The sequence below is a fragment of the Liolophura sinensis genome, chromosome 10 (assembly GCF_032854445.1).
Source record: "Liolophura sinensis isolate JHLJ2023 chromosome 10, CUHK_Ljap_v2, whole genome shotgun sequence".
Classification (NCBI taxonomy): domain Eukaryota; kingdom Metazoa; phylum Mollusca; class Polyplacophora; order Chitonida; family Chitonidae; genus Liolophura; species Liolophura sinensis.
In genome coordinates, this window is record NC_088304.1 from 11,967,172 (window position 1) to 11,990,504 (window position 23,333).

Below are 23,333 nucleotides of genomic sequence, written 5' to 3' on the forward strand. Positions count from 1 at the left end.
GACCCTTTCTACGATAATGATTGGCCAAGTTCACAAGTTCTACAACATGGCTACTTGTCCGTCAATGCCATTTCCCAATACTGACATTCACCTTCTCCCCTTTCAAAACTTGGTAGAGTTTTATACATGGTTTTCTGTGATAACTCTGTCCTGTATCTTTTTTTTCTACGCGTATACAGTGGCAGACTTTATGTTCACTTTAAGGAAGTTAAAACATTGTCTAATAACTGAAAGTCATTACATAACACTGCTTCACAACCTAAATTCCATGAACTCTTTGCTGAGCTGTACTATTTATTTCAGCTTGTTTCCTGTAATGATCAGGCAGGTTGCAGTACTCCAATATGGCTGCCAAAGCATAGATAGGCCAATGTTAAACCATGTTATGTGCTTGCCACTGTCACTGGCCAATAAAGGCTTGATTTTCTTCAAAAAATACACGTGTACAATTCCAGTCTTAGACAAGTTTGCAATGGATGGATCCAACACATCCGATGTCCCACCACCCCTTCTCATGACAAGGTTACTTTTCATTCCATTCCCCGTGAAAGCAATTGTGACCTCATGACGTCACAGAAAGATGGAACATTTGTAACCAATGTGTGGGACATCTGGTTGACCTATTTGCAACAAAACTGCTTCTGATTGGTCAACTGCGTGTCCTTGATTGACAGTTCGGAAAGGTCTATAGTGCTTTCACCCGCTAGATTTTGATTTTGGACACATACTGTATTTCACCTAAAGTTTAGCGTTTTTCGCATCTTGTTAGATTCTGACTGATTCATCCACATCACAGTGCGCTGTTTTGTGAAGTATGACTAATTTCTTATCAGAAAAACTGGCAAAAAAGTGCTGGCATCAGAAGTATCATTCTTAAGGCCTTTATGTGCTTCTGAAAGTACATTTTTTCATACCAAACTTTAGATGATATACAATATGTACACATCTAGTGTAATGAGTTTGAATTCCAGCCAAAGCATGGTACCTTTGTCACCAGGAAAAATACCAACAGGTGCATAACTGGGTTTGACAGGCTGTGGTTTCCATTGTAAATATGGAAGCCTGGGGTAGAGAATTATTTTTCTGCATGGGGTATATAGTGGCAGTCAGAGGCCAGCAGGTGTAGTAGAGGCATTGAGGGGTTTGGGAAGGAGGGAGTGGGGGAGAGAGATACTAGGGTGGGTGAAAACTGGTGATTAAAATTAATCCTTTGAAGGTGAATGCCCAGCAAGCTAAGCCTATTCCAGGACTCCACAGGTAGTGTGTACAAGTAATTACTAGGAAGACCAGTCACTAAGGAGTGTCAGCCAAGCCTGCCAGCTGACTTGGAGGGGGGAGAAGGTAGAGGGGAGTGTAGTGAAACACACAACACCCCTATCTGACAGGAAAATGTTAATGTGTGTTTGGGTTAGCAGCATTACAGGAGTGGAAGCATGAGGGACTATTCACAGTTACATCTCACACCATCACAGCTGTACTACATACTTTTGTCACAGTGCATGAGCTTGGTGGACATTTCCTCCATGAGGGCTGTCACTGTATATTAAAGTGAGATGTTTAACCGCAATTATTTTTAGAAACTTAGTTTCCTCTTCATTTATGATGGGTGATCAATGCTGTTTCCTGCTACTTCCTATGTACATGTAATTTAGGTGCTAAATGTATGTTTATAAATTACCCACATGCATGTAATACAAATATACTATTATCAGCTGTACATGTATAAAATACTGCCACTTTTAATTGTCTACTACCCACGAGATGATCAAAAGGTATTACATATTACTATATTACATGTACACCATTGCAAGACTGATTCATTAACTGGCATACATGTACACATCAGTGTACATTCTGTATCCACAAGTTAACGAGATTAGCTTATTTTACTCTGGATAGGAACATGTACATATCATATATGTAATCTACATGCACCAGTATCACTTACCTAGATACCCTAACTCCTCAAGCTTTTCGCATATGCAAGAGCAACTGTTAGAGTAATTTATGCATGTTTTTAATTTGATCTTGGAGGCAAAACTACACTGGTTGTGTTACTCAGGTCCATGGTTTCATAAAATTTTATCAGTCTACAAAGAATATTGGCCTCAGAATTTGCTTGAACAAACACTTTGCAAACATGCGAAAAGGGCAAAGAATAATACAGTATAATCTGTTAACTTGATAGAACACAAAGTTTAATCCGTAATAACATTAAATTTCATGAAAGTAATTGCTAAATGTGCTATTTATGAGAGACTTTGTTTCATTATTCCAACAAAACATTTTTGATGCTGTTCACAACCAACATAATACGTTGCTGTAACAAAATCTATTCAATCGTCACTCTTGAAACATTTCGTTAAATTGAATGAAGTAGGTCTGAAGAGTGTAAATGTAGCTATATTTTATGAGGGTTCACTGCCAGTATTGTATAGCATATGATACTAGGTGTTAGTACAGCCAGAGATACAAGGGAAAGACTTAGACAGATCTAGAAAACATTGAGTGTAATACAAGATGGGGACATATATGAAATATTACAGACAATATTCCTGAATGAGCAACATCCTTCACATAGATCATGCTATTCAATTTGCACAAGCAAAATTCATCAGTCCTCTAATAATCCTTAATATTAGGAGCACACATCAAAATATCATGTATCAGGATATTAAACATATTGCTTTATGGAAAAAGACTGCATTACTGAGAGCCATGCTGAACAACAACAAGACTGACCACAGCACATGTGGTATTCAACCTCGTCAGTCAATGGCTTTATGCTCAGGTTACAAACCCTTGAAACATAAAAATGGGGAGATAAAAAATCTGATCATAAAAACGGATGCCTGGATACAGAAAGCCTACACAAAAAGTCACATGTCCTTGAGACTGTTCACTGGCGTGATGGGCGAGTAATATAAGAGCTCTCTATTTTGCTGGCTTCAAATGTTCAGATAAACAAAACAAAAGGCACCATTTCTGTGTACCTCATGGATAGACTGTCTTTGTAAATCCATTGAACAGAGCTGGGAAAACAATGTTATTTTTTGTTTTCAACAGAATTTTTTTTTCTCTCTGCCTGGTTTCAAACACTTGTTTTTCCACATGGCTATCTGAGACATACGCTGAAGGAAGAAAATATTTACGTCAACTAAATTTGCTAGTGTAATCCTTTAGGCCAGGGAGGGCTGGTGCGACGCAACACTGCAAGCTTATTCGCGTAATACCACGTGCAATCAATAGTCCATGCAAAGGTCACATGAAAACAACATTGTCCAGGATACATTTCAACCAGCTGCCAAATATGGCCTGCATGTACTTATCTTTCAAAAAGGTGTCTGGGTACGAAACAGACATAAAAATCCAACCAACAGGATTGTAATATAGCATCCAAACATTTCAGCCGAATTGGGAAATCAGAAATACAGACAAAATCAGTAGTATCATACATGTACATTCTTGTTAATGCATTTCCAAAAGTTAGGTTAGATGTTGTACTATGTAGCACATTCTTTTTAATACATTTCCAGCCGTTAGGTTAGATGTTGTACTTTGTAGCAGAAATTAATACACTTGATGTAAATTACAACTTAGTAACACAAAAGACAAGCACCTGTGATTTAACCTAAAGGTCAAACTGCACATCCATAAAAGAAAATGAACATTTTGGTTAAATCATATGTTATGTGTGTACATTTATATGCATTTCTTACTCAGGACGAAAATTTCACTGACATACTGAAGTGAAACTGATGCATTTTGATCACATTAATTTACATTTTAAGACAGAACTCTTACTTTTAATGTAAACCAGGCATATGTAAGATTCTTCTCTCTCGCATTATTTATTCATATTTTGTATGACGTACTTGCTCCTATCCAACACTACAGGGGCAAAAGTCACACTGGCAACTAAATGTAACGCTAATGACTACGAGAAGCACAGATACACGACGATCAGATAATCTAAAGCAAAAATGTTTGTATAAATATATACAGGTGATAGAAAAAGCATTGCCCCTGTGGTTGCATGTCATCCACAAGCCAGACAAAGAGGCTGTGAGTGACGTACGGACGGGTTAGGCTAACAGCTGATCGCTGACTTAAACTCGTTCTTTGTTATGAAGTCAACAGCGTGAGACTGGTTCGATCAATGCTGCCTCGTAGTACTAAATGAGAAAAAAAACTTACACACAAATCACAAAGAAATAAGGTAATGTCTAAAACATTAACAGGGAAAGAAAGAAAACCACACCAAGTAAAAATGCTTCTAAAAAGGGCATTATCTGCTATAAGAAGACAAAAGCAAAGCCGATCAGCCTCGGAATGGTGTTCATAAGATAGTACGGTTGTACTCATAAAGAGCATCTAGATTTGGCCACAATTTGAATTCAGAGCGTCGGGTTGAAAATAATTTCTCCGTTATTTCTTTGTATCTTTATTGTCATTTTCTGTTCAATTCATCACAACAGAACGCACAATTTCCAAAGGTACCGAGACAACCCCGTCAGAATAAAAACCTTAAAATAGTGAGCCGGCGTGTTAGAATGTAGAGGCTGAAATAGATTTGGGACTACGTGAAAATATGGGAGGCATGAAATGAATGTGGCTTACCATACAACTCCGAATGCCCCGTAACCTATGGGTCTGTCGGGCTGGACATCTTGGGCGGGGATCAGTTGGTAGTAGGGGACGGTGACAGCAGCGGCTAGGATGGCGTGTTGGGAGGGGGCTTGAGCTACGCTGCCTTGGAAGGCCATCAGCTGCGCCCGAGAGTGACGATGGCCTACTACCGCCATTTCCCCTGGCCCCCCTGAACAAAGTGCTCGCCCGTAGCAACGCTTCAAATGCAAAAACTACAGAGAAAGCATGTCACAAACGCTGATACATCGCTAGGTAAGTCTTCTAGCAAGCCGCTGACCGAAAGCGTAAATTCCACCGTCCTTGTTTTAGGTAAGAAAAATAAGAAACTAAACGTGTACTGCTGGTCGGCGACGGCTCTTCGACTCGCACGAGGGGAGCGCAGCACACAAAGAGGTCACGTGATCACGCCGTCTCTTCCCGAAATGCCAGGCTGCACAGTGCGATAGCCTCAATGTCTCACCCCGTTGAATATTATCCGGGTCGTGAACTTAAATCAATACACTGGCCTAAAAACCTCGTTATAGTTTTAGCACATACATGTATATATGTATAAAAAGGTCATACATATGTCAACTGGCCTTTGCGCTAAATTTGCCCAAGGATAACAAACGGACAAAAAATATAAAACCATATTGTCGTAACAGTCTAAATATTATATTGTTCTCAATGATTAAAAATGAATGGGTCAACTCGTGAAACATTGCTAGCCTATTGATTGAAACATTACATGTACATTTTAATACCTGCCGTGATTCAGTTCTTAATATCTAAATAAACAGTATGAAACAAAAAAAAAAAAACAGGAAATTTATGTTACCGGTAATAAATAATGAGTCAAACTTGTGTTATAAAATAGAAATTTTAACTGTTGGCGAACAATATAAAGTATGGCCATATGTTCAGCTTTTAAATTCTCATAAAATTTTTCTCGCCAGGTGATATATTTTTTTCCTTGTTCTGCCAGAGATAAATGCTGGAGTATTGGCATTGTAATGCAAAGATATCAACCATCATAATAATAATTCAAAAGGAAAATAGCTGTCTCTATTTCATCAAGCTAATTCTATATCTAAACATTTTCATCAAGTGAAATAGAAATGGCGAGTTTATTTATTTTACGCTGTTGCTTCAATTACATAAACTAAGTACATGTACCCGACATCATCTCAACTTAGTGGCGTTTCATATTTCCTAGGGTGAAATTTTACCGGACGCTCACCACCCAATCTGAAAGATGGCCTTTGTGGTCGAAGTCAAACAATGGCTATCCTAATATGTTTCAATATTTTTAGGGGTGTCTCAAATCGTAGAGAAGTTTTATCAAGGTAAACCCACGTAGATTCAATCTATAGATGTGTTGAAATGTTCAGTTTGAATATAAATGAGCCGGTGCGTTGTTGGGAGACAGATTTTGTTAGACTGTCAGTCGGCCTTTTGTCGGGTTCATTTCGCACGTGTTGATGCGGCTGAAAATAGTTCGCTGAGTAAAGTGGGCGTGTCGGATTATTCATATCCACGTTCAGCTAGACTGTGTTTCTATATCCTTTATAAACAGAGGGATTTGTTTCGCCTCGGTTATTAGTGTACTCCGCCATTAATGACGTATTGACTCACAAATGACTGAGTAATGTTTCAAAACATGAACTTCAGGACTTCATCAGAGTTAAAAAAAATATATGGCATACATATTTAGGAATTTGGTACTTATCATGATGTAAATGCAATGTCTATACATGCAAATGTCAAGCTGAGGCCTACATTGGATATTTTTGCCGATAATATATGATGTATATCTTCTTGTAGGCATGAATATGACAGGTATATATATATAGAGAAATGACAACATATTTTAATACTCTTACCAACATGTTTTTATGTGCAATTTTTTTTTATCTCGATTTAGTTATTGATCTGCATGACTTTTTGTTTTGACCTTTGAAGGTTTGAAGTTTTAATTAAGATGTTAATCTCAAGAAGTTATTTTTTTTTTTTTACCAACACAAATACACAAAGTAGATATATGTAAATGGATTTTCATGTTCTTTTTTATTAATATATGTGTTTATTATTATTATAAATCATAACAGCTGTGTGTTTCTCCCTTTCCAGTGTCCCTCTGTACAATATATGTCTAATGTTCATATATGGGTGCTTATGTAGCCCCCCTCCCCCAATTTCCTTTGCTCTCTAGCTGTTAAACCCTAAGGGGTGACTGGTAACAATGGTCTATTATTGGTGCGCTGTGACTAAATTGTTATTACAAGATTAGGCTTTAGCTATTAGATCCCACATACCAAGCGGACTGAGTAAGTGACATCTCAACCCATTGTTAACCACTGTAAGAAGGTCAAAAACACCATCTGGGCTTGGTTGTCAAACTTTGCAAATAATTAATTTAAAAAAAATATGGAGAAAAACATCTGCTTAGAATCCTGCGCCTTAAGTTTAACACTATGTCATTATGACGCAGGAAATGTAGGGAGTGAATGACCTGAAATTTTGAACTGTTCTGTTTTTTTTGTTAGACAAATAAATGTCACAAAATATTACAGATCCTCTGTCATCATGGCTGTGAGTATAGGTAAACATTTCTAATCTATTACAGTAAATGACCTAAAGTTTCGCCTTTAACTAAGTAAGTTGCATATTTTTCCAGGTTTCTGAGAATTCTTTTCATCTTAGAAATGTGTTTTGAGTTTCGTTTGGAAGGTAGGGCGATGTTTTTACTGGAAAATGTAAGTTTCAGCACCAAGAGTTGTATAGGGTGAAATTTTAGGTCATTTGCCAGAATTGTGTCATTACTAATTTATGCGCAGGTTGGATTTCACTTGTGCTGTGGGCGGTATGATCAGAGATGGGATGGTCTGAATGAAGATGGTGGCCTTTTACTCTTGTAGATTGCAGGCGAGTTATCTATTTCACCTGTACCATTGCATTGCATTTATATGAAAGAGGTTATATGCTCTAAAGAGATTAAAAAATAGGTAAATGTTGCTAATAAAATGAATTCTTTAATTTTCTTGAGCCCAGTTGTTCTTCGAAAGTGTATTAGCTGTTGCCAGTATTAAGTCATATTTTAAATTCAAAATTTTAGCCAAACTCAGCAGCTAAGAGCAGCATATTTACTTCATATTAAAAATACGGTTTCACAATTATTTTTGGGCTACATAAGTACAAAATTGAAGACTTGGCTTAAAATTAAATTTGGCATTAAATCTTAAAACAGTTTTGACGGGCCTCTGTGGCTCAGTAGGTTAGCGCGCCAGCATAGCGTAATGACCCAGGAGCCTCTCATAAATGCGGTCGCTGTGTGTTCAAGTCCAGCTCATGCTGGCTTCCTCTCCCACCGTACAAGGGAAGGTCTTTCATCAACCTGTGGATGGTCATGGGTTTCCTCCCACCATAATGCTGGCTGCCATCATATCAGTGAAATATTCTTGAGTACGTCGTAAAACACCAATCAAATAAGTAAATAAATAAATTAAAACAGTTTTGAAGAACTGGGCCTTCCACTGTATACAACCCAAATTCTAACCTTTCAGAAAATATACAATATTCACTAGTGTCAATGAGATTTTAAGTAAAATATTAAATTTGTAAAAATGTGTAATGTGGATCAACAGTTCTTTTTTAAGATAGGGAACGTTAATAAGCTCTGCAGTATATGTTGCATGGGTGTAAAAGCCATAAATGGGAATTCTGAAAGTCATAATACATTTAAGGCAAGAGGGTTTAATTTATGCCTCTTGCACTACGGTTCCCTCACCTCATAATAATGACTGCCAAAAGAATATAAGTCTTGAGTTGAGTGTTAGACAACATTCAGATCAATGAATAAAATTAAAGTGAAAATATTTAAACACCAATGAAATAAAAAACAAATTGTAGAGGTTTAACTTTGGTAGGGAATCTGCTGATCTGATGCTGTAGTAGAAAAGTCACGTGCAATTTTTATTACAGTATATTGTTTCACGCCATTTTTAGTTAGGAATATCGAATACCCAAAAATCTGTGTACTTGTACATAGATTAAAAGAAAAGACAAAAGTACATAGATTAAAAGAAATGTAACCAAATTTCCGAAGAGGGGTCAATACAGATCTAAACGGGTAAAGGCTTGTTTTGTTATTACATGCTTTGTAACCATAAACCACCTTTTAATCTGGAATTCTTACGAGATCACGAGATACGTCATATTAGAGAAACCGGAAACACGATGTCGTGTCATCTGTACCCTACGCCCTTCAACATTAGAGGGCAGACATTCCTTTGTCGTGCGAAGTATGATACCCATTATTACTATGCAACTGAAGGCCAGACATTGTGGCCCATGGTGGGACCATGGGAATGAGGCCAGATATATTCCAGTGCCACTTTCTGGTTGAAAATGGCTTTAAAGTATATCAAAATTGTCCTGTAATCAGAAGGAAAACAGCTGATTTAGCACTACTTCTACATGGCAAAAAGGTGAACAAGGAACAGGTGAGATCACAGAGAAACACATGCCCTCTCGGGTGGTAGAAATACCTCGTCCTTGGTTGGGTAAAACATGGGCGTTTTTGCTTACTTCGAACTGTAATATCTCAGTTATCCGTCTTCATCACAGAAATAAAAAGTGACATTTTTCTCACTTTAAATGTGACTCTTTATTGATACAGAAACATATATATATTTGGTCTAGTGTTGTCTTTTTTTTTTAAAAAACTTCACTCACATCGGTTTGTTTGTTATACAAGATTTCTAAAAGTTAGATTCTGAGGTCCATATAGCAAAACGCTACGGGAATCCTTTAGATTTTTATGATAAATGACAAAAATAAAGGCCTGGATGCAGATGGAATATTTACAAATTACAGCTCACTTCTAAAATTGGCTTTTTGGTTTCCCCCACCCATAAAAGGAACAGCCATGGAATATTGAAAAAAATCTTTGAGCATGGCATTAATCGTCCATCACATAAATAAATATATAAAACGTAAGCGATATACGTATCTTCAAACTCGTCAATATGTAAAACATTTTCTTCAGTGGAATTTTTGCATAAATTATTATGAAAATAGTGCTGAAAGTGATTTGTTTGTGTCATTAGAGGTGCAGGATTGATAAGACAAGTTATTTCTCTGCACGGGGGGCCTCCGTGGCTCAGTCGGTTAGCGCGCTAGCGCAGCGTAATGACCCAGGAGCCTCTCACCAATGCGGTCGCTGTCAGTTGAAGTCCAGCTCATGCTGGCTTCCTCTCCGGCCGTAAGTGGGAAGGTCTTCCAGCAACCTGCGGATGGTCATGGGTTTCCCCCGGGCTGTGCCCAGTTTCCAGCCACCATAATGCTGGCCGCCATCGTATAAGTGAAATATTCTTGAGTACGGCATAAAACACCAATTAAATAAATAAATAAATAAATATTTCTCTATGCCCCATAGATCTCTCACAATGCTTCAAAATATCAGTTGTAGAAGTGGTTGAAAAGGTTGAAGAATGAGGGTAATATAAACACCGGTTCTATAAATAAATGTATATATTACATTATTTAAAAGTTGCTTTTAAAATTAACTCTGATACGGATGAGGCTGTGAAAAACGGTAGCTAGGTATGTTAGCCCTAATGAACAAAAAAGTCTTCGTTCAGTTTAGGCACAGTGTGAAGTTGACTTGATAGTTGACACTGGTACAATTAAATGTAAATGTTACTCCCCCGCACCACTGTGGAGAAATCCGCCCTGGCAAAGTTGACATTGTCAGTACATGCAGCCAGTATATACTAGTATATATATATAAAGCCCAAGTTGATTTGGGTTACCGGCGTTCATGACAAGCACTAAACAACCTTACAGTATACAGGTTGTATCAATAGGCATGTACTTAATTGTACGTGGTACTTTGAATTCAAATTGACTCTTCATGCATGTAGATATACAGGGTTGAACAAAGGTCTGGACCCATAGGTAATATACTGTGTACAGTTTACAGTTTACAATAAGGGTTCGAACTGACTTCTACCGTCCTCCAAACACTTTCTTACTCGGGAGACACATGATCTTTGCACATTTCGAGGCATAGAGTTATTCCCTCTTATGGTTTCAATTTCTTGTTTGATGTGATTTTTTTAGTGCTTGTGATGTCCTTGGTTTGTTAGCATAAACCACTGATTTAAGATGTCTCCATAAGAAAAAATCCAAAAGATTCAAATCTGGAATTGTTAGCATCTGTGCCATTGGTAACAATCTAAAAGATAATAAATAAAAATTAATAAAATTATACATGATACTTAAATGATCAAAATTATGTTAAAAATAAATGAAAACAAATTCTATAGTAAATTGCCTATAGACCCAGACTTTGGCTCCACCCTGTATATTATTAAAGTTAGTCATAATTAAAGTTGGCTAAAAAATACATCTAAGAAAATTCTCAGGTTGGTATGGAAATTTTTTTGTTTTTTTGTTTTTTTGGTTAATTGTTGGCCAACAAAAAAGATTGAGGGATTTTTAAGAAATTAAGATTGAGGGAAAAATTGTACATGTATCAGAATGAATCCCAGTCAAATTTTTCAAACATGGTTGTACCCGGTAATTCTAATTCTAATGTTTAAATTTAAAGGGAATTTAAATGCAGATTATTTTTATATGCTAAAAAAGGAAAGCAAATCATGCCCCCCCCAAAAAAAATTTAGTAAAATTTGGGACAAGGCATATTTTTGTATGAAAATTGCCCCTCTATTTTATGATCATTTTGGTTAGAAAATATTTGTAAATGCTATTTAGAATGAACTTCCCTCAAATGAGAGATCAGCTTAGCAGCCACCTCTCCTCTTCCTCTTTATTTGAACTCCCTCTCCCCCTCATCCCCCTCCCAAACAGAATTGTTCTGACAGCTGTCATCATTGATGTCACCATTGCAAACTACCTAATTTCCAACCTGAGGGCTGGGACCTCAGGAAGACTAGATTAATTCCATATTAACGCCCAAGAAGAAGGCCCATGGGCGTCATATCATTGAAAATTTCTATAGCACGGGGCTAATTAACAATTAAATAAATAAATAAATAAATAAAACTGAATCATGCTGGCTTCCTCCCCGGCCGTACGTGGAAGGTCTGCCACAACCTGCAGATGGTCGTGGGTTTCCCCCGGACTCTGATCGGTTTCCTCCCAGCATAATGCTGGCTGCCTTCGTATAAGTGAAATATTCTTGAGTAAGGCGTAAAACACCAATCAAATAAGTAAATAAAAAATGCCATTAACTCCTAAGTAGAAGGTTCAGAATTGTTTTTTGTCTACATTTATGTTTTGACACATTCTTAGCTGTATATAAAGAAGTAAAAAGCATTCATTTCATGTGCCTTTAAAAAGAAAAGACAGTACCACACCAGTTGTGTATGACTCAAATTAAGTACCCCACATTAAGTTTAAAAACACACCTTTTCATATTTTGGATGTTGTATAACTGAGGTATCGTAGTGCAAAGTAATCAAAATAATGCTCGTTATGAAAAATCATCAATTGTAACCAATCGTGCGTATTATTTCTATAATGCAAGAAAGCACCTGCCGCCACTTATTTTACCTGAACAGTGTTTGACCTTTTAGCCACATGAGCGTGAGCGATGAGTGATGAGATACAAACGTGAAACCAGTTTCTCTGACGTGGTGTCTTATAGTGTAGTTACAATTTCATATTCAATATATATAAAATTTTATTTCTAGAGTTACAAACATCAGAACAAAATGGCTGTGGCTGTTTTGGTCTGTTTCCTTTCCTCTGTCAAAATAGATGAAGTTATATTGTTTGTCTTTTCATTTATTTATTTATTCATTTGTCTGTTTATTTATATGATTGGTGTTTTACGCTGTACGAATATTTCACGTATACGATGGCGGCCCGCATTATGGTGGGAGGAAACCAGGCAGATCCACGAGGGAAACCCATGACCATCTAGAGGTTCTTTTATTTTAGTATAAACGGTATCATAACGGCTAAGTGGTCACTGCATTATAAAGTCCATATCAAAGCCTGCTCAGTTTAATTTTGTAATTTTCTTTAGATGTGAATGTTTTGCACTCCCATCCTTGTTTTTAAACCTTGGTTGTCATTTCATTGTTTTCTATGCCAGTCGGATTTTCATTGGCTCCTGTGTGACTGTGCTGTAATACTGTTTGACGTGCATTGGGTCATGACGTCATTCCGAAGGCCTAGCCCCCATAGGGTTGAAAAATATGTGTCATTGTGTTAAATTGGGTCATCCTTGTTGCTTCTCTGTGTGAGATATCATGGGGGATAAACCAGATCTGTTGTGCATTTTCTTGCATCACTATAGCCTTTCATTTGACTTAATTTTTAAAACACACATATACAAGTGCCTGACCCACAGTGTAAAACCTTTGACTCATTAACTCCCATGTCCATAAGCTTTATTGTGAAGGAAAGTACTGAGACTGCAGTCCTCGCCCTTGTGTTACGTAGATCTATACAGGCACGGGTAGAGCCTTCTTGTTCATCTTTTCTTTTCAGCTTTAATAAGCACTTGTTAATCGTTTTTAGAATTGAGCTAATTGTTGAGATTATAATTGGTGAAATTATGGATAGTTGAAGCCCTAGTGTGAGGCACAGTAAATTATACTAGTCACGTAGATTTTAATTCATTTTCAAGGATATTTAAAGTTTCACAAGAACATTATTTCCTTTTATAGAGATCTTTACGTTATTGTACATTCATTGATAACAACATCTCTAGTACCGCTGTCACACTATAGCCTTTACGATTGAGAGTTAAATACAATGTTTAACGAAGTATCAAATTTGGGCATTCTCACACCGCACTAAATCAGATTGAGTCTACTGTAAATAGCCCTCAGCATGAAGAGGATAGTGGAACTACTGGTTGACCCGTATCAGTATAATGGCTCGGGTGGGGCAGCTTACCTTTGGTAAGTCACCTCACTGAAGCAGCTCTAGATAAAAGAGCGGTGCAAATCCGTCCTGCAACAAGGGGGCACATTACAAGCACTCTAAGGATTCCTTCGTCGTCATATGACTGAAAATTTTTTAAATACTATGTTCAACCCCACTCACTCGCTCACTCACTCACTTGAACAAGAATCAAGTGAATACAAAAATATTTTTAACTGAAGATGTATGGTAATGTTGACCTTCAGATCAAGAAGGCAAAATATTGGTTGTTTTACTCCGGATTCCTTGATGAGTAAATCTGACCACTATCATATTTCAGTGAAATTAAGTTCTTGAGTATGCATTGCGTTATACAACAGTCAAATGAAAAAAAATATATTTGTCAATAAAAATTTCTTGGCAGAGTTGGTAGAAACCATTATGTTTAAGTTTGAATTAAGGATTGTCAAATCCATGAATTTGCTGAGTTGGCATCTTTCCCAAAATATGTGTCAAAGGTCAGGGGTTAAACTTACCCCATGCGTTTCCTCTACCCATTCATTTATACTGACTGCCAACGTATTCGTGAAAAATTCTAAAAGGTAAGTATATAAATATATAAATAAATAAGTGAAATTCTCTGGTTGTTTATGACCGAAGTTTCAGTTCCTTGTGAGACATGTTTCTGTGGAAATGCCATTATATTGTTTATCTCTGCAATGTACATGTAGCGTTAATTACATCTCTTAACACTCATCCATTTATTATGACACATCATTGCGACCCAGATTGCTTGCTAAGCTCTAAAGGGAGATAAACCATCATGTATCACTGCTACGGCCTAGGCGTTGATTTTTTCTCCTCTCTTGCTGCTGACAGGTGTCTGCGTCACTATTGCTGACTGGCAATTCTGGCTGCAGAAGATCAAGAAATCATGGTTTAGACTTGACAGAGAAGTGACTGTGATAGCTGTGGCCGAGATAGCTATACCACAGAGGCATACATGATAGGCATTTGTAGCTCATCATAGATTGATATGTCTATTAAAGGGATTGAGCTGTACACACTAATTTGAGTTTCTCTTAATGTTCTTGCTAAAAAGTCACAGAAAAATGTAAAAAGTAAGCAGATGTATTCAGCTTTCTATTTACAGCAAATTTTATGGCTTTGCATCATTAATTATGTAAATTAACTCTTGGCTTCAAAATTAGGTATAAAACCGAAACTGAAAGAATACATATATAAGCTTAGTCATAAAAAATGTTTTTTTATCTGAGACTGAACAGCTCTAGTTACCCTAATTCTTCTATTTTTTGGGACAGATATTAGTTGTTTCTGAAATGAAAGGACCGCATCAAATTATCGGCGTTGAGATCACTCTCCCATTTAAAAGGTGCATTTTGTAGAGTAGTCTGTGGTTAGGTGGGACCTCAGTTTCGGAGTCAAAGCGAGATAAGCTAGTTAAAGACTTGCTTTTAAGACAGATTTTAGTTTTGTAAATTTAGTTGGAAATCCCAGGATAAACGTTAAGTATTCTTTATTCTATTCAGAGGTCATTTTAAAATCCTGACCCTATTTAAATACAATAAATATCTTTGCCGATCTTTTTTAAGCCGAAAATCATGGGCTTCATTCAGAATATCTTGATATTTTACATTTTGTTGCCTAGGAAATATTTTTCTCTGTCATGACATAACCTAGGTACTCTATGTTTTAATAGGCGAAGAGGTCCCACATTTCGTAGTTTCACGCCTCAAAAAATAGTCTCGCATTACGTCATAGTTGCTGTTGGAAAATAAGCAAGGTAATTCAGAGCAGACCTCTTACGTTGCTCTCCCAGTTTTTTTGAAAAGTAAATATATGAATATGTTGTTCATTAAATTGGCTAACCATGTGGCAAAAAAGTATTAAATTTTCCTGCTACAATTACATATATACTTGCAAAAAAGAGCAGACCACGTGTTTCAAAAATTAGAAAAAATTAGGGTATAATGATAAGCAAGTTGCTCTTGTTGGTTCAGGTACATGTAGATGGAGCCAGGTTGTGTACATAAGATTTGTTTATTTATTTATTTATTTGATTGGTGTTTTATGCCGTACTCAAAAATATTTCACTTATAGGACGGCGGCCAACATTATGGTGGGTGGAAAACGGGCAGAGCCCGGGGGAACCCACGACCATCCGCAGGTTGCTGGCAGACCTTCCCAGGTATGCCCGGAGAGGAAACCGGTATGAACTGGACTAGACCTCACAGCGACCGCATTGGTGAGAGGCTTCTGGGTCACTACGCTGCGCTAGCGCGGTAACCGACTAAGGGGTACATAAGACACCAAACCTTTATTAAAGTTCGCTATACTTGCATGAGTAAATTAAGTGATTACATGTATTAACGCATGGGCGTTCAGACACGAGAAAATTTATAATAATTTACGTATGATTTATGACAGTGAAGCTAACACACAGAAGTTGCAACTGGAAGGAGTCAAAGGTCAAGTTCCTGTACATGGGCTCGGGTGTTTGATGGATTTTTATAATTAACAAAAATAAAGAAAATAAAAAAGCATTTATCTAACTTGTTACAGGCTATATGACTTGTATTGTGCAGTTGTGCTTGTGTTTTTTTAGTAGTGAATACAAAACCCGATTTATATTTTTTTTTTGCCATTGAAGAAGTATTATAGTGAGTTTTTTAGTGTGTGCTTCATGTATACTGGTACATCATTTTGTGACAAATACTAACCAAGCAGTTAGCTAGCTACCTTGGTTTTCTTAATTTTGTTACTCTGTGCCATGATTGACTTGATTAAAATAGGATTTTTATTTATGTATATCAGAGATATTTTGATGTAGGCCATCATTAAAGATACATTTCGTGGGCGTAACCAGACTGACCTTCTGCACAAAGGTCAATATATTGCCACTGAATTTTTTAATTTGATCTTAATGTTAATGTCTTAAAAATGGAAGCCTTTTTCACCATCAAAATCTTCAATGTCATGTTGAGCTTTAATTCTCCACAGAAAATCTTCTTAGTTTTGTTATTTCTAGTTTTGGAGAAGACAAAATCCTAACTGACCTACTCTAAGGTTAAGATTTACATCTTCGTGGAACAAAAGATTTACATTTGATGGCCATGGCTTCCATTGACTTCTGGAACCAATTATCTTGTCAATTTATGCCCAGTGGCCAGTCCACTTTACCCACTGGTCAGGGATTCCTTCTGGAGTTTTCTCACAAGTGTCCAGTTGCGGTCAGCAGGGTCATCCCCCTGGTTTCAGGAGGTCCCAGGACAGTCTGGCCCTGACTGTCGACCATTTTCCCTGTAGAGTTTGTTTCTTTTACTTGGCCTCAAAGACTTGTCCACTGTTAGTTTTGTAAAGCAAGCACACAGAAGTCCCAGGGACACATGGGTAGCCTTTTTTTTCAATGTTGTTGTACAACAAAGTTCCCCAAGAAAGCAAATAAAAAATTGGGTTTTTTTGTGACATTGGCCATTTACATGTGCAGATGTAACTTTTCTTCAAAGCTTATCAGAAATTTCCTTTCTTTTAAAACCTTTTTTTTTATATTGCAATCATTTGATAACACTTTGTGATGTTTAATTAAGATTTTAATTGTGATATTAAATTTAATTTTGACATTTAATTAAGATACAAGTTGAAGTGCTGAAGTATGTACATCAACACAATATTATGTATATTAACTTAATTCAAAATTTATTTAAATGTGACATTTACTTTTTAGCAGAAGCCTGTTTGTACATATACTTTTATATTTTCTTATATGTGTATGTACAGCATGTATACTTGGGTTTTCATGTCGTACTTAACAATTGTTCGGTCATCTGAAGTAGAGGAGTCATTAAATATGTGATCACTTAATTGTGCCAGGGTGAGTGCCCCAAAGTGCTGCAATCTCAATCTGAAGTACCATGCCAAAGACACCAGACATGACACCCCACCCAGTGACATTATACTGACATCAGGCCATCTGGTCCTAATTTCCTTGCTCTAACCTCTCAGTGCTGAGCACCTCACGAGGCAGCAGCAAATACCATTTTTAAAGTCTTTAGTATCACCCAACCCAAGTTTGTAATCATAATAACTTAAAACTGCTTGGTTGCTGTGAGTTCAAGTCCAGCTCATTCTTCCGTACGTGGGATGGTCTGTCAGTTGTGGTTGTGGCTTTCCTCCTGGCTGGGCCTGGTTTTCCCCCACCATAATGCTGGCCATCGTCGTATAAGTGAAATATTCTTGAGTACAGCGTAAAACACTAATCAAATAAAATAAATGAAGTTGCTTGGTGGAACAATATGAAGTGCAGATCCCTCATCTCCTCCATCCTTGACTGCTGTGTTATAAGTGAAGAATGATTAAATATACCTTACCTTACAAAATAATGTTTTAATACTGTTAGTAGTAAATTAAGGTAGTAATTAATTAACTTTCAGATTTTTTAGAACTTGTCTTGAAAAAAAAAATGCTTGCATATTAATGATTTTCCTTATTATTATGTGTCGATGTTTGGATTTGTTATATACAGGCAGTATGTGGGAAGGTCTGCCAGCTACCTGCGGATGGTCAGTGGTTTCCCCCAGGTTCTACCCGGTTTCCTCCCACCATAATGCTGGCCGTCGTCGTATAAGTGAAATATTCTTCAGTAGGCCCTACGGCGTAAAACACAAATAAATACGTAAATCTTTTTATTAGTCAACATACCAAAAAAACATTCTGTACTGACACTATTTTTTCTGAGTTTATTTGGGTTCCTGTGAACAAAGGCTGGCCTTAGATGGTGCATGCTATCTGAATTATGTATATATGCCAACATAGGAAACACCTTACAGTACTTTTGTACACAAGTGAATATATTCTTACATGGGTATTAAATTTCATGGATATAAACAGAAAAGTTTAAATACCCCAGTATACGGTAATATTCTTAAGTATGGCATAAAACACCAATCAAGTAAATAAATAAATATAATTTAAGGTGAAGAGTTTGACAATAAGCTTAGAAATTTGTGGGTGTGCTAGCAATTACCTGCAGATGGTCGTGGACTTCCCCCGGGCTCTACCCGGTTTCGCTGGCCGTTGTCGTATAAGTGAAATATTCTAGAGCACAGTGCAAAACTCTGATGAAATAAATAAACAAATAAAAATTTGTACAAATAGAGATTAAATTAAAATGATATTAAATATGATTAAAATTTTTATATTACATGAACACGTAGGTATAAGTGCTAGCTGTCTTGTGCTCAGCAAGCAAAGGGGAAGATGATTATTTGCTCTTGTTTTTTTAATATTTTTGAGTGCCAGATTTTGTTCAGACAAACAGATATCATTTATTGAGTCACAACTATTTTAATAACCTTAAAACATCGTATTTCTGTATTGACATAAAAAATGTTGAAGTAATTTGGGATTTCAAAGTTTTGCAATTGAGGTGAGATGCTTGTCATAAGTAATTAGAAAAAATGTAATATTTTAGATCACTTACAACTATGATGGAAAAAATCTATAAGTTACAAATATTTGAATACTTTTTTCCCTTTACCGAATTTTAGGTGTAGGTGTACATACATTTTATACCTGTAAAGGGAGATAACCCATCCATTTCTCCATGGATATTATTTTTTTTTTTTACTAAGAGGAGCTGTCTCCCCTGAAATAGCTTTCTTTAACATTGCTCTTGATAATGGAGACGTGCCTAAACTGTGTCAAGACGAAGTTTCACTAAACTTTTACTGGATTGAAAAAAAATCTAAAAATATAAAATGCCTGTTTAAGATACTGTGACTGGTAGTCTTTCAGTGAACATTTGTCAGGTGCCACTTTCATTTTAATTTGTTTTTGCATTTAATTCAGTGTACAAAATAAATAATGAATGTTAAGAAAAAGCTTAAAATCCATAACTCCATGGAATCAGTGCGTGAAATTCTCTTTGTTTGGATGATGCATAGATTGTTTAAACATGGTCTGCTTCTTTTATTCCACATATTTTAGTTCTTATATAATTGTTGCTGGTTCAGAAACTTTATGATAAAAGTGTATGCGTGTTTGTTATTTTTTTTTCTCTAAACAATACGATGCAAATAGAGCATGATACCATGTAAGCTCATGTTTTTTGCCAACATATATTTCGAAGGATATCATTGCGTTTTTTTAGTTGCACGTAGTTCAGCATCTACTTAATACTGAACATACATGTAGGTTTAATATTAATAGATTATGGGGTGCACAGGCATTGAAATGAAAGATAACAAATTACCGTAAACATCCTGTAACACCTTTTCATATTTGATATTTTCATCTGTGGTCCCAGGTGGGAAGGTCTGCTAGCAACCTGTGAGATGGTCGTGGGTTTCCTCAGGGTCCTGCCTGGTTTCCTCACACCATAATGCTGGCCGTTGCTGTATAAGTGAAATATTCTTGAGTCGGGCGTAAAGCACCAGTCAAATCAATAAAATAAATAAATATTTTCATTTGTAGGAAAATGATATACATGTATAGGCCTATTATTGATGCATATTAAAAAAGGTTGGTTGGGTGGTCAGAGTTCGAAAGTAAGGGTATATACACATGCATGTAGATTTATCGGTTATTTGATTGGTGTTTCACACTGTGCTCAAGAATATTTCACTTATACAGTGGTAACCAACATCATGGTGGGAGGTATTTTGGGCAAAGTCAGGGGGAAACCCACGACCATTTGCAGGTTAGTAACAGACCATCCCACGTACAAACAGAAAGGAAACAGGCATGAGCTGGAATTGAACTCAGAGTGACTGCTCCTGGATTACTGTGCTACACTATAGCACACTATTACCACTGGGCACAGAGCAAAATAATATTTTGTGAAAGGTGATCATTTGGGATATTCTAAAATAAGAAAATTCTTAAGCTTGCGAATATATTGACTTCTTTTGCCAAAAATCTCTAGAATAGTAAATAGAGGCACATTAAGATGTGTCATAAAACATTGCTTAATTTAAACTTAAATTTAAAGTGCTACTTCAGTCGTAAGAGAAGCTAGGCAGAAATATTAAAATGATATGATAGAAACCCTAGGAACAGAGCTAACGCTACGGCTCAGAAAGATGTATGAAGAATAACACTATTTGACCCCTATAAGTGAAGAGCTCTCAAATACAAAATCTCCGGTTGTATGTAGGAAGGTCTGCCAGTAACCTGCGGATGCTCGTGGGTTTCCCCCGAGCTGTGGCCAGTTTCCTCCCACCATAATACTGGCCGCCATTGCATGAGTGAAATATCCTTGAGTACGGCGTAAAACACCAATCAAATAATTAAATGACTGAATGAAATGTACATGTACCTTTGTATGATTATTAGAACTCTCAGAATTTGTCTTAGACATAAAAATGTGGGTTAAATATGATAATTGACGTAAAATTACAGGAATTTATTTTGGTACGATCACTACATGTGCATGTGAAAATGGTACAGTACCTTTACAGAATATATTTCACCATGTCAAAAGGCACGTCGGAAACAATTTAGAAGTGGTACAACCATTTGTCAACTTTCAGAGCAGAAAAGGTAACTCTCCACCTAGGCCCTGGAAGCTTTGGGATGTTAGACGTCTTTAGATGCCCTGAAATCATTTTGATATGGGTTTGATGCTTAACAGAGATCTATTGTCATGTTATGTGCTTAACTGTCTACAATGCACATGTGTGTGTATGGGCTTTTATTTTGTTGGTAGCCATTAAATTGTTTCGACTTACTTTTGAATTTTTTTTTTTTTTTTTTTTTTTTTTTTCTCCACATTTGATGTTTTGATGAAAAGTTGTATCAGCCATGGCTGTAGAGGGCATTACTGCTTTCAACGCCACTGGTCAGTTTATTAGGATGTTTACACCACAGTACTGTTGTGTGCATGGTATGTCAACACTCAGAACTCTCACATGTTATAATATAAGTCCACACTTGTTATACAGAGCTCTATTGTTATATGTAGGTAATGCTTTTCTTATTTCACATGTTTTAGTGTGGCTCCTTCAAGAACCATTTCAGCAAACATCAGCCTGAGCCTTAAAGTACGGTAAACTGAGGTGATGATCTGTGGTAAGACGATGCAGCCAGAGATTATGGGCATAGTGCCTTAGAGCTGAAGAGATATCCTTTTACCCCAGCTATATACCCATGTACAGTAGGTGTACATGTAAGATGTTAAGCGTACCCTGGGGAGATTCACAGAGACTGGGAACAACAGCCGAGTGAAGACTATATAGCACATGAAATAACCCACCTTGTTCAGATAACATAGGATCCTGTCGGCGTAAGTATGTTAATGTATTGTCCTTTTAATTGTTTAAAAAGAGTCTTACAGTACTGTATATTTATCTATTTGGTTTTCACTTAACTCCATATGTGAGAGATTTTCATTCATTTTGTATGACGTTAAACACCTCTTTTCCCTCTTTATAATTAATGCCCTGTGTTAAATGTTTCTGTAATGTGACACTCTTTGTTGATAAAAAGTTTCATTAAAGCATGCTTCTTTATAACATGCTTCAGTTTAACATCTGTCACTTTAACAAGCTTTGTTATAATTACATTTAACCAAATAAAATGCTTCACTATAACATGCCTCTGTCACTTTATCAGGCTTCATTTTAACACCCTTCAACAACATGCACTGTGATCATTTTAGCTTGCTTCATTGTAACATGTTTCATTTCTTACCAGGTTTGATCATAACACACTGCCTTAATTAACATGCTGCTTTATAAAACGCTTCAATATAACATATTGCCTTAACATGTCGCATTATAAAGCGCTTCATTATAACATACTGCCTAAACATGTTGCATTATAAAGTGCTTCATTATAACATACTGCCTTAACATGTTGCATTATAAAGTGCTTCATTATAACATACTGCCTTAACATGTTGCATTACAAAATGCTTCATTATAACATACTGCCTTAACATGTTGCATTACAAAATGCTTCATTATAACATACTGCCTTAACATGTTGCATTATAGAACACCTTATTATAAGATACTGCCTTAATTAACATGTTGCATTATAAAATGATTCATCATAACACAATGCATTAACATGTTGCATCATAAAGTGCTTCATTATAACATACTGCCTTAACATGTTGCATTACAGAATGCTTCATTATAACATACTACTGTAACATGTTGCATTATAAAACACCTTATTATAAGATACTGCCTTAATTAACATGTTGCAGTATAAAATGATTCATTATAACACAATGCGTTAACATGTTGCATTATTTAATGCTTCATTATAACATACTGCCTTATTTATCACGTTGCATTATGTAATGTTTCAAACGTGGGAATGGTCGTGCCAGTTTCCCTGTGCTCTGCCGAGGCCCTCCCATCATAATGCTGGCCATGTTGTACAAATAAAACATTTTTGAGTATGGCGTAAAACACAAATCAAGTAAATAAAATGCTTCATTATAACACACTACGTTAATTAACATGTTGCATGATAAAATGCTTCATTATAGCATATTCTGCCTTAACATGTTACATTGTTGAGTTCTTCAGCATAAGGGTGACAGATTTCTCCCCCCCCAAATTGTCCACAAAGTTACAAGTACTCCCTGAGAGGCATAGGTGTAGCCAGTGGGGAGTCTCAGAATCTTTGAGACTCCCTATTCTGACTAAATTAACATGGGAGAGAGGCAATATAGGAGAAATTTTGAGAACTGAGATGGCCTGATTACAAATTCTGACCAAATCTATGCTCAGAGGAGAAGGACATGTATTTATGAAAATAGACCCCATAAT

At 36.5% G+C, this 23,333-nt stretch overlaps 2 protein-coding genes across 2 annotated transcripts in view; one reads left to right on the forward strand and one right to left on the reverse strand.

Annotated features, from left to right (window-relative positions):
• The window catches only part of LOC135476670 (serine/threonine-protein kinase NLK-like), a 37,247-nt gene extending 32,261 nt beyond the window's left edge, over positions 1 to 4,986 (reverse strand). Inside the window, 1 exon segment of the mRNA XM_064756773.1 lies at positions 4,621 to 4,986. Within this exon segment, the coding sequence (XP_064612843.1) occupies positions 4,621 to 4,805 (185 nt within the window). The 5' untranslated portion in view covers positions 4,806 to 4,986.
• Positions 4,987 to 20,887: 15,901 nt separating this feature from the next.
• LOC135476513 (carboxypeptidase D-like) overlaps positions 20,888 to 23,333 on the forward strand; it is a 28,273-nt gene continuing 25,827 nt past the window's right edge. The window contains exons 1-2 of the mRNA XM_064756555.1: positions 20,888 to 21,090; positions 21,542 to 21,832. The gene's annotated coding sequence lies outside the window, so the exon portion shown is untranslated. The remainder of the gene's footprint in view (positions 21,091 to 21,541; positions 21,833 to 23,333) is intronic.